Source organism: Lampetra planeri, chromosome 49, assembly GCF_965212315.1.
Source record: "Lampetra planeri chromosome 49, kcLamPlan1.2.h2, whole genome shotgun sequence".
NCBI lineage: Eukaryota > Metazoa > Chordata > Hyperoartia > Petromyzontiformes > Petromyzontidae > Lampetra > Lampetra planeri.
The window spans coordinates 6,047,750-6,060,449 of NC_136155.1; the positions used below are offsets into that span (position 1 = coordinate 6,047,750).

General features: G+C 46.4%; 1 protein-coding gene across 1 annotated transcript in view; it reads left to right on the forward strand.

The window, feature by feature from the left end:
- KCNT1 (potassium sodium-activated channel subfamily T member 1) overlaps positions 1 to 12,700 on the forward strand; it is a 153,122-nt gene that overhangs the window by 94,622 nt on the left and 45,800 nt on the right. Inside the window, exons 11-16 of the mRNA XM_078616014.1 lie at positions 2,365 to 2,529; positions 5,532 to 5,668; positions 6,867 to 6,930; positions 7,928 to 8,036; positions 10,921 to 11,029; positions 11,769 to 11,918. Of these exons, the coding sequence (XP_078472140.1) occupies positions 2,365 to 2,529; positions 5,532 to 5,668; positions 6,867 to 6,930; positions 7,928 to 8,036; positions 10,921 to 11,029; positions 11,769 to 11,918 (734 nt within the window). The remainder of the gene's footprint in view (positions 1 to 2,364; positions 2,530 to 5,531; positions 5,669 to 6,866; positions 6,931 to 7,927; positions 8,037 to 10,920; positions 11,030 to 11,768; positions 11,919 to 12,700) is intronic.

Genomic DNA, 12,700 nt, shown 5'->3' on the forward strand with positions numbered 1-12,700 from the left:
AGAATCAACATGTGTTTCGATTATTTGGCTGCCACTTCGTTGACCTATCATTTGTGGCCAGGTAACTGCGCAAAAAGAGCTATATAGCTCAGTGAGCCTTACCTGGTGAAATAAAACTAGTTTAAATGTTTAGTTTAATACCAACGCACCTTTCCGCAAAGCCCCTTTTTGAGTAAGGCAGCCCCTCGCACCCATTTGGTGGCAATGTTGAAGTACTGGACGTGCGGTACATTTATCAAGCGCCTTCACGGGCGCACTCCCACACGGTGTTATTAGACTTCAAACGCACACTTCACAAAGCACGGCCACCAACGTGGTACGGATAATCAATAGCCGTCCCGGCGCTGTTTGTTGCACAATGCAATTTACCATTGAAGATTACGCATCCGAGTGTGCCATGCCAACAGGGCGGTGTTCTCTTGCCGTGGAGCAATGAACCCTGTACCCTAACGCAAGCTTAAGTGCATAGAAAGTATTTTCTTTGTGTTTGCTGTGTGTGTGTCTCTCTCTCTCTCGCTTTATTCACTGCCCATGAGGCAAATGCCAAACACAATTGCCATCAAATGCTCACGGTAGCAATTATTTACTGAACAGTAATGTGTTCTATCCCATAGTCAAGCAAAGAACGAAAGGCGTTCTCAAATTCCGATGTACTTTCGGGTTGTTGTTGTTGGCATGTCGTCCGACGTTTCGCTCCACGTACTATGGGAGTTGTATTCAGCTGCAGGAACAATTCGGTCCAGACATCGTGCCGAACAAACACGCGGTACAACCCGAAAACACATTGGAGAGGCGTGCAGCAGAGGTCGCAACCGGGTACCCGATACCCGTACCCTACCCGATACCCGGCTACCCGTACCCAGCCGGGGACGGGTACGGGTACCCGTTTGCGACCCTGGTGCGGCCGGGTACGGGTAGACCGTGAGTCACTGGTGAGTAACTGTTTGTCACTCATTTCCCAACGTCTTGTCTCTTCTCACAATTCAAGTTCCTAGAATCAACCCACCCGCACCTGCAACATGGCTTCATCCCAGAGGTCGCAATCAGGTACCCGATACCCGTACGGGTAGGGTACGGGAACGGCCGGGTACGGGTACCCGTTTGCGACCCTGGTGCGGCCGGGTACGGGTAGGCCGTGAGTCACTGGTGAGTCACCGTTTGTCACTCATTTCCCAACGTCTTGTCTCTTCTCACAATTCAAGTTCCTAGAATCAACCCACCCGCACCTGCAACATGGCTTCATCCCAGAGGTCGCAATCGAGTACCCGATACCCGTACGGGTAGGGTACGGGAACGGCCGGGTACGGGTACCCGTTTGCGACCCTGGTGCGGCTGGGTACGGGTAAGGAATCAAAACCCGTTTGCGACCTCTGGCGTGCAGCACTACTTCCTGTCCCAAGCTCGTTTGCTCGATGCACCAACGTTGGAGTGGTAGGGCATCACATTCTCATCGCCACAGTGTCCAGGATGTCACTGCAGATTATTTTTATTTTCAATATACATTCTGAATATCACAATCGGGGGGTTCCTCAAATTAACAAGGCATGATATTGGAACGAGCACGCGAATGCGCCTATCATATTAGAAAAGCAAGTGATGTCCCATTCAGGTCAGTAACACGAGGAGCACTTTGTTCTTGTCCTGCCGAGATAATGACTCCAGACAATTGAATGAGGAATTCCCACCGCTCGCTCTTGGCCACCAAGAAGAATAAGTGCCACTGGACCACTCCCCCTGAGTGTGGAGATGATTTGATTGTTTTTACCGTTTTACTCCGGAAACATTGAAGATGTGGGTGAGCAAACCAACCGACTAAGCAAAAGAGGATTGCATACAATACAGTGCGGTGTGGATTGATCAAGAATATAAGAGCAACCGCATTTTCAAGAGGCTGTGCCAGATTAGAGCGCTGTCCACACTTTGGGAACCAGTGCTGTATGTTTAAATGTCGCTGGTTGCCGCTGCCGTTCAATGGTCTTAGGTGGGCAGCGGTTAACTCTTTGCCCCATTGTTTGTTGTATACGTGTATGTTGAACTTTTTTTGCGCCGTACGTAGCCAACCACGTTAATCGGAGGTGCGGGGAAAGGACAACAAACTAAATACAAAAAGCAGTTAAACAAAAATTAGTTTTCAATCCAGATCACTTAAAAGTGCACAGCTCCAGTGGCTTCCTAATATCGGAAGGAAGAGCGTTCCAGACGGCCGCAGAAGCGCGTCCGAAAGCGCGCGATGCGGTGACCGTCTTTGCTCGGTGGCTCGACAAAAGCCGCTGCGAGGATGACCAGAGTTCACGTGACGGTTTTTGCTCCTTGGCGAGATCCTCCAGGCACTGTGTTCCACTCTGCCCCCTGACCCTGTGTTAGTTCGAAGAGCTGGTCTACCTGTACATGGAGCGGCAGAAGTCCGGCGGCAACTACAGCCGCTACAGAGCGCAGACGGAGAAGCACGTGGTGCTCTGCGTGAGCTCGCTCAAGCTCGACCTCCTCATGGACTTCCTCAACGAGTTCTACGCTCACCCTCGTCTGCAGGTGCGGCACGCCGCGGCGTTTAGATGTCAGTCGATGAATTCGTGAGTGAGTTCACTATTCAAAGTAGATTCGAAGCTTTCGTGACTGCAGGTTCTTTCGATAAAGTCACGTAGAAAATGAAATAATAATTGGAATACGACGTTTCGATTGCAACACAAGCAACCTTCGTCAGGTAAGAATGAATGATGAGAACACAGACACGGAAACAACATAGGCAGACACACATGCAGAGAGAGACACACACAAAGACACAGCGAGCGAGACAAACCAAGACAAACAGAAGGATGTGTGTCTTTGTGTGTGTCTCTCTCTGCATGTGTGTCTGCCTAAGTTGTTTCCTTGTCTGTGTGTTCATCATTCATTCTTACCCAATGATGGTTGCTTGTGTTGCAATCGAAACGTCGCATTCTATTATTCGATTTTATTTTATTCGTGACTTTACCGAAAGAACCAAAGAGTAATTCACTATTCGTGTAGTTTACCGTATTTATTATACAAGCAATGGGCGGTGGGTAGGCTCAGAGGTCAGAGCACTCAGCTGACACTGATGAGATCCTGGGTTTGAATCAATTCAAGCTGCCTGTGATTAAACCCGGGTTCTCAAGTCTGGCAGTGAGTTAATAGTCCCACTCTGGTCACCTACGGCTGCACATGGAATTTTCACATTTCAATGTGAGCCCACTCGACACTCCTTTAAACGTGACGACGCTGATGCTACGTAGTCGTTTATTTATTTTTTGGGCTTTTTTTGCACAGGAGAAAATATTCTTAAAATGCTAAATCAATTTCTACCCATTTATTTATTTTTTTAAATGTTCATCCCATCAGGAACGCCGGGCATGCCTTGACAAGACTGCAATGAATGCAATGAATGCAATGTCTAAGCCTCAATACCTGTCGCATTACTATTCACGTTCTTCAGAGTCTTATGGTGGTCCAATGAGCATTCCTAAAGCCGAGGTGAAAGTTCAAATGAAAGCACAAATTAATCCGCTTTTAATTGACTGAATATAGGGTAAGCGTGTGTATATTCTTGTACGCAGTGTTAAAGCATTCCGAGGTGAAAATAAATTCAACAATACGTGGGCCCCTACGCCATGCAGCAATGTCTTTATCGTATGCGCCAAACTTGTTTTCTCCAAACTAATAAATACTAAATTGCTTGGGCACAAACACTCGACACATTTGTCAATTATAAATGATGTAAAAAAGTACAAATTTAGATAAAAACGCAACTCAAAAGTGATCATTATCAGACATTAAAAATAAATAAGCAGACGCGTCTCCCGCATGTTGTTTATATTCTCTACAACAACACGCATAATTGCGTTGAGTTTTGTTGTTTGCGCTGATGCATCACTGCCCGCCGGCGGCAGTATCACAAACAAAAAGAGAGTGTGCTTTGTGTGCCTGCCTCTATTTATCAATTTTGCCAGGTTGTTTACAGAGCAGATACACGCTTTTGTTTCAAAGCCGTCCGCCTGCGTGCGCCGCTGCTGCCGCCGTTGTCGGCTGTCCGGCGTCACCGATGAGATCGATGGAGCTCTCGCGGAGATCAGTAGCAGCCCTAAGGGCAAGCGCAGCAGTTGCGCTTTCTCTTCCATATGGCAATGGGGGCGGTGGGGAGAGTGGCAGGACTCTGTAAGCAACTTTTTAAATCCTTTATATTAAGATCACTTGCTTGCTTGCTTGCGTGCTTACGACCGTGCAAATCTTTCGGTCGTTTTTTAACCCACTTCCCGTGATCCAATCGAGCTGACATTTTGCACACAGACTCGTTGTGCGTGACAATTTATTTTAGTGAATTTTTTTTCAAAAAATTTCATCATTTTAGGATTTTTTTTTTATATTTAATTACCAATTGCTTAATGGTGGCAGGCAATCATCTGACCCATAGGTGGCAGCCATCTCAAGCCAGAGGACGAGAGGACTCTAGCCGCCACGCATATAAAGGATTTATGGTGAAAAACTTTGTTTTTACGGGTTAATTTTTTATACGTTCATGTCGATGTTGGTGAGTGAGCCAACGGACGGCTTCTTTCACCGCACATCCGGTTATCACGGTCGGCTACGTACGGTTCTAAAGAAGTTCAACATTCTTGCTACCGCTCCCCATATCTTACATTAAGGACGCTGCTGGCGAATGATCGAAGCGAGCTGCGGTGTTGCTATGCGGTCCGTCGTTTTAAACTGGTGACCTCACTCACAATTGGGTGCGCTATTCCGAATTCTCCATTGGTACAAGGGACTGGCCGCGTCTGCCGTGCAGTCGGAGTATAAGCATCGTTTGGGGTACATCTCGTGATGAGACTTGCCTCATCACTGAGCCCAATTACCTCGTGGACACGCATCATCGAAGCGTAGCTGCTCTAATTAGTGGGCACTGGGTAATCACCTCTGCCGTGATGATGTCCCTAATGTATATCGATCGAGGGCCAACACTATAATGTTCTTGGGTGCTCTTCCCCCATACTTCTCCCATGTTCCATTCACGCTCCGTGTCCTCTGCTACTCTTATCGTGTTCCTACAAATATCTGTGCTCCTTCCATGCCCCATTATCCTTCCATGTCTCTTGCTACCCACCATGCTTCTGCCTTACTTCCTCGTGTTTCACCTGGGCTTCTCCATTGTGCCCACCCCCCCCCCCCACCCCCATTATTTCCCATGCTTCTCCGCAGTACTTCCCTGCCCTACCCCATGCTCCCCCTGTTCTTTCCCTGCTCTTTCACCGTGTTACCCCGATGCTCTCCCATTATTCCCCCACGTTCTCCTTTACCCAACGTGTGCCTGTCCTGCACATTCCTTGCTCGTGCTGTGCTTCCATTGTGCCCCCCGAATGCTCCTCCCGTGCTCCCAAACCCTTCTTGCACAATTCTGTGACGCTCCCCCCCCCCCCCCATGCTTCTCCATCACGTTGTACACGTGGCTCCGCTGCGCTTCCCCCGTGCTCACCCGTGCTGTCCCCCACGCTATCATCTCCCGCGCGACCCAACACACGCAGGACTTCTACACGGTGATCCTGTGCCCCACGGACATGGACTCGCAGGTGCGCCGCATGCTGCACGTGCCGCTGTGGGCTCAGCGCGTCATCTACCTGCAGGGCTCAGCTCTCAAGGACCAGGACCTCGTGCGAGTCAAGTGAGACGACAGCAGAATCGAGAATCTTTTTGTCTCGCTCAGAGACCGGTACAAGGCACCGATCACAGAACAAGAACGGGGGGGGGAGGGGGCAGGAGGGAGGCATAAATCACGCGAGCAAAAAGCCCAAGATTGGCGTGGCAGGGTTTGGTGAAAGGGGTAGATTGGGCTTACTGGGGGAGCCTCTAGCAGAGAAGTGGAAGTTTATATCAAGGGGTTAGGGCAAGGTAAGGGAGGAGATAGCTAACATAAAAGGGGAGAGGGGGGGAGGGAACGAGTTGGTAGGGGAGATGGGGGCAGAATCAGAATTTTTATACTGGAGGAGGATTCCGATGAGCTATGAAGCTCTTTTGCACAGATTTCCAATCGGGGCGGGTCAGCAAGTCACAACAGCAAACGATACCAAAAAAACTATTAGGAGTGCAAAATGGGGGAAAACCTAAACAAGTCACGAAATGTAACTAAATAATAAATGCACAAATTATATAAGTCCGATTTATCAATCTTTGGCAAGGCGGAAAAAACAACAACAACAACAACCCAGACCACACCAAGATAACACAACGCAGCAGTACAATGGACATTGACATTGAACTATCGATAAACATCTCGATTTAAAGCTTTCGTGACTGCAGGGATTCCTATTCTTGGTTCTTTCGGTAAAGTCATCACGTAGAAGGGAAATAGTAAAATAATAAAAATAAAACAATAAAATTCTCACGACGTTTCGATTGCAACACAAGCAATCATCGTCAGGTGCGAAAACCACAGCAAGAAAATGTCCTTGCTGTTATGTTATTTTTATTATTTTATTATTTCCTTTCTACGTGACTTTACCGAAAGAACAAAGAATATCGATATAAAGGTAAGGGATGAAAGTTACAAATCACATTTTGCAAATGCGACTGCTGTATCCAGCACCACTCGTCTGCTTCAAGAGACACACACATTTACAATGTGAGTACGACGTTTCGCCGGTAATTACAACTAGCTTCATCAGGCGACTGCCAGATTTGTGGAGAAGTCTAACTGTTTCGTTCCTTAAATAGAGGCGTAGATGTGGGGTGGCCACGCTTCTGCGCTCTTGCGCAAAGTGGGGGGAGGGGGGGGAGGAAGTTAGAAAGAACAAAAACACAAACGGGAAAAACAAAAAACCCGGCCGTGACTATGAGCGACTTTTGCGCGCTGCATTTTCCAGGATCGATGATGCTGAGGCGTGCTTCATCCTGACCAGCAGGAATGAGGTGGACCGCACTGCAGCGGTAAGCCTTCTCTCTCTCTCATCACACGCTGCATGCATGGCCTGGGACGTTTCTTCTTAATACGTTGGGGGGGAGCCATGAAATTGGGAGAGTAATGCAAGAGTTCGTGCTGTTGCCCCCCACTTCACGGAAACCCGCTCGACGGGGACATTGTTTGAGTGCCCTGTGTGCAGGCAGAGTGCGGTGCGGTGTCTGTGTGGCGCGTGCGTAATTGTGTGTCTGCCTGGGTGCTCTTAAAGGTTTCCTGCAAGAAGCCAGAACGTGTTTTCCTCTCAAATGCGATAATCACCGGTGGAAGATCGATGTGCGGTTTTACAAATTACCTATTAATTTAATGCGTTTTAATAATGTTATGTAATGTAATTTCATATTTATAGAGTGCCGTCAATTTTTTTTTGTGTTTATTGAATAGACACATTCAGATGTTTCACTAATACCATTCTTAATCCGCTGCTAGGCTGGATAAAGGCTTCCCCAGGGCATGTTGGCCATGTTGTTTTACTATACTTCACCACAATGGTTAATGCAGGCCTGTGAATTGGGACTCGGGTCCAGTTCAGATATCACTCGCTACTGAAGTTAGCATGACCTTAAACTGAACCCTGGTAACCAGGTTTATAAATCCAGTGTGCATATTACTACAACACTACTCCAGCCCTGTACACACAGAAGAGAGCCTCACTGAGTCTCAAGGCTGTTATTTTCACGTGGGACCTCAATTGAGATTGTTGGTCATTACCATGAAAACTTTTTTAGCATGCATCTGTGGAGAGCTTTGAGTTGTTATCCCCTCGTATGCATGGTGGGTTTCCCCGGATACTCCCGTTTTCGTCCGGCGTGAAGAACGCTCATTCCCGGGTTGTGGTCAAAACCATCCCAAATGGTGGTGGTGGCCTGGGGAGGCCTTCATCCAGCAGTGGATAAATCATGGCTGGCTGATGATGACGTGTGTGTATGTGTGCAGAGCTCACTGTTGTTGCCTTGCCTCTGTGTGAAGGATCATCAGACAATCCTGCGAGCTTGGGCCGTCAAAGACTTTGCTCCAAGCTGCCCTCTCTACGTGCAGATCCTAAAGCCTGAAAATAAGTTCCACGTAAAGTTTGCAGGTATTTTTTTGTGTGCTGTTCACTTTCTTTGTTTTTCTTGTTGTTGTTTTTTCTACTGCTCGTTGCTGATTTAGATCGCATTGGTCTGTACCACTTGCAGTGATCGTTTGTGTCCTGATTCTACTTGTTCTACTTTTGCTTTGGTCGAAATATGTGCAGGTACTGTTAGGGTACCATAGATTTGTGGTGGCTTACATTTTTTGCAATATATATTTTTTATCTTTTCCCCCACACACACAATTTATTCCAGTTGTGCAATCCGTGTCATGTCATGAGCTCAATCAATTTGGAAATTTTTCAGAGTGGTGCACCATACGGCTCAGAGAATGGCTTCTTATGACAAATCCTTCAAGTGGTCTGTTGACCCTTTTACGCAGTCATGGGCACACTTTCCCACATACTCCCCTGCAAGATTATCTCGTCACAGCCAAAGTGATGTAAGCAATCTTAGAAGTGGCGTGTTTGCTCATTTAAGTGATGAATGTCAATTGTGTACAAAACAAAAAATAGTGTGCAGAACATCCCCACACGGTCTAACACAGACAGCAACGTTTTGTCACATGACTGTGAAACCAATGTTTAATTCTCACAGCTGGAATTGAATCATCCTTGCAAATTAGATGTTCCATTTTAGAGCATTATCCAGCTAATGATTTTTTTTTAAGTAGTCAAATTAATTGCTGTATTGGACTTAATGTGATGAGTTTTGCTTCTTCTAAACGGTTATTGGCGATTTAGTTGAAATCATCAACTCCCTACACATGAGAATCCAGTTGAGAACTAAGTTTTGTGTTGAGCTTGTTGTCCTTCACCCGCACCACCGATCAGCACGGTTGGCTGCGTACTGTGCGAAAGAAGTTCAACATACATACCAACCCGCACTGAGCATTCCCGGGACACTGGATAACAACCGGAAAGCACATCAGAGAGCAAAGGTGCTTCACTTAGATGAATATTTTAACGCAAACTTTTCCAGCAATGTCGTTCATTTTGAAGAAAACATACGGCCAGAGACAGCTGCATGGGCTGCAACCAAGGATCCTCACAGCGGCACAAGCTCAGCACTGCGACGACCTCTCGGCCAATCCGACCGCCTCACGACAGCGCCCCTTAATGCAAAGCCGGCGCCTCGGCGGATGACGTCAAATGTCACGGTGACCTAAGTGCGCATATTCATGCTCCATTACTTGAGTCACGCAGCTCCGTGTCGGTGGCTTCGTTATTTGAAGGAGGTACACGCAGTCCGAGCGTGGCGCTCGTGTGACTGCCTGTGAACATGCTCAAGCGCATTCACGATTATCATCGTTGTTATATCCTTTGGGTCTTTCGGTAAAGCCACGTGGATAGAAAAATAATAATGAAAAATAAAAATATCACGACGTTTCGATCGCAACACAAGCAATCGTCATCAGGTAAAAAAAAACATATAGCGGGAGAGCTGCCTGTTGACGATTGCTTGTGTTGCGATCAAAACGTCGTGATATTATTCTTATTTTTCTATCTACGTGGCTTTTTTAAAGACCCAAAAATATGAATTCCTGTAGTCACGAAAGCTTTAAATATCATTTTCACAAGAACGAAACCTGTAGGCATTGAATAATCCACTCCCTCCCCTCCAGCAAATTCGATAAATTGCCACGATATGGAAACTGGCACTATTTGGACACATATGTAGGATGGACAACAACAGGACAGTTAAAAGTGCGTTGCTCGGAAATATGAAAGGAATCGGAAAGGGAGGAAGACCTAACAAGAGGATGGCTTGATGATGAGAGATTGGTACCAGAAAGATGTGGCCCACTACTGGAGCATATTGGCACGAGACAGAGGAAAGTGTAAAGAACAAATGACGAAATGTGCAGTGGACACCTATGGGCGATCTGTCTATGGATTGTGATGATGATGTGATGATAATAGAGTCACAATTACGTTGAAGCTACGATTTTTTTGCTTCAATTTTGCCATCTCGTTTGTGCTGGGTTTTTCTTGCCTTGTTTGTACAGCTCCGTTTGCTCTGTTAGCCAAGGGTTAACGTTTACTCATATAAAAGGCATATCATTTATATAGATTGTAGGTAACTGATGCTCACGTGTATGATTTGATGCGTATATGAATGCATCCGTCAATGTTCAATCGACCTAATTGATGCACTGATACTACCGTTGATTTATGCCGTATTTGTTTATCTGTGACACGTACCGGAAATTATTGTCCTTCCAAATAGCGGCACACACTGCAATGCACCGCAGATCCAGGAACGGTCAGGCAAATGGAATAGGCTCCATATTTATTGCGCATTTCCATTTCCTATCGAAATATAAGCGTGAGAGTACGGCTTCACATTTACGCACAAACAAGGATTCGTCGTTTTTCTCATTTTTCTTCAATCTGAATGATATTCATCTTCTTGGTTCTTTCGGTAAAGTCACGTAGAAGGGAAGTAATAAAATAATAAAAATAAAACATAATAAAATAATTATCACGACGTTTCGGCCACAACACAAGCAGCCGTCCTCCTTGTGTTGTGGCCAAAACGTCGTGAGAATTATTTTATTATGTTTAATTTTTATTATTTTATTACTTCCCTTCTACGTGACTTTACCGAAAGAACTAAGAAGATGAATCCCTGCAGTCACGAAAGCTTTAAATCGAAACTGAATGTGTTTGCTGGTAAAGTTGATTTTCTATACGTAAGTGAAGCACCGTTGCTCTCTGACGTGTTGTGGGGTCATACGAAGTTGTCGTTTGGCCTGATGTCCCAGGTGCCGGCAGCTTCTTCAGAAGCCGTGGAGCCGCCGAGCGGCGCGCCGCACAATCCAAACACTCATCGGCCGTTCGTGGCAGCCGTGAAAAAACACCTTTTGCCGTCGCCGTGTTTTTTCAGACCACGTTGTGTGCGAGGAAGAGTTCAAGTACGCCATGTTGGCGCTCAACTGCGTCTGCCCAGCAACATCCACCCTCATCACCCTGTTGGTCCACACCTCCCGCGGCCAGTAAGCTGTCTCTCCTTTGGCTCGTTTTGATGCGCGGGATCGTATTGCATTTGCTCATTAAGTCGTCCACCAATGCCTCTCTGTAGCTGTGCAAATCTCGCACTTGTATACAATTTGCATCGCCTCCTCGTAAGTAAAAAAACAAAAAACGAGCTGGCATTACAGCGGAGCAATGATGTAATCTGAATAATTGTTGATAGAGGCTAAACATTTGTTGTTGTTCCAGATGTAATTACAATCAAGACAAAAACGTAAAAGCCTGTTTCAGGAGGCCCTTAATTAAGTAAGTAAAAAACAAAAAACGAGCTGGCATTACAGCAGAGCAGTGGTGTAATCTGAATAATTGTTGCTAGAGGCTAAACATTTGTTGTTGTTCCAGATGTAATTACAATCAAGACAAAAACGTAAAAGCCTGTGTCAGGAGGCCCTTAATTATTGGAAGAAATAAAAAAAGCTATGAACAAAAAGGGCCCCTTGCCGTTAAACATCGGGCAGGTCACCAACACTGATTCAAGCAAGCCTGACTGATGATGAGACACTGAATCTTGAAACGTGTGTCCCAGAGTGTTCATGTATTGAACCAATGCTGCTGTGAGATGCATTACCAGAAGGCCAAACGGCCGAAGGCTTGTGCTTTTTTTTACTTTCACGCAGAGAAACAAATATGGGAAGGAGGCATTATTTACAGGTACGTCGATATGAAGTCACCGCTGATTGTGAAACACCAAACTTTCCACAGGGAGGGTCAAGAGTCTCCTGAGCAGTGGCAGAGAATGTATGGCCGCTGCTCGGGCAACGAAATCTACCACATCCGGCTTGGGGAGAGCAAGTTCTTCGGGGAGTACGAGGGCAAGAGCTTCACATTCGCGGCGTTCCACTCCCACAAGAAGTACGAAACGCACGGGGAGGGTGGTGTTGGTGGTGGTGGCTGAGTGGTTCACGCAGCCAAATCGTTCCAGGGCACCCGAGCTAATAATACGAATTCTGATTTCAACTTCGTGGAATGCGCTGCACACTATTAGCTCGCTCTCGAGCACAGAGAACGGTGAGACGGTGCCAACAATTGCCCAAGCTCTGCCCTCCTCTATATATTAAGTCGGTTTAGTCCATGTAATGAGTATTTGCATCTCAAAGATCTCAATCTGTCACGTAACGCGGGAGGGGAGAAATACACAACGTAGAATAACATCTGTCTTCCCTGTCCTAGCCCGTTCTCTCATTACGATCGCAGTGGGAGAGAGACGGGATGGGCCGGCTCCACATGTTGTTGATAATATCATTTTTTACGATGTTCATATGCCCGTTGTGTTTTTACTGCGTTTCACCTGGCTGTAAATAAAAGACACTCTAACCATACTCTTGCGAGTCATAGTGGCTAGCCATAGTGGCACCACGGTGGCGAGATGTTAACTACCTTGCCTGGTATACAGGAGGTCGTGGGTTCAATCCCAACCCTGATGCTTAAATAATTGGAGTTTGCATTTCTCTCTTCCCGTGGTCGGGTGGATTTTTCTCCGTGTCCTCCAGTTTTCTTCTCCACATTTAAAAACATTCGTTTTAGAGTATTTGGCTGCTATAAATGTCCACGCGATAAGCCATTTCGTCGAATAATCATATGTGATAGCCAGGTCGCTTCTGAGTTATATCACTCAGTGGGCCTTACATGGTAAA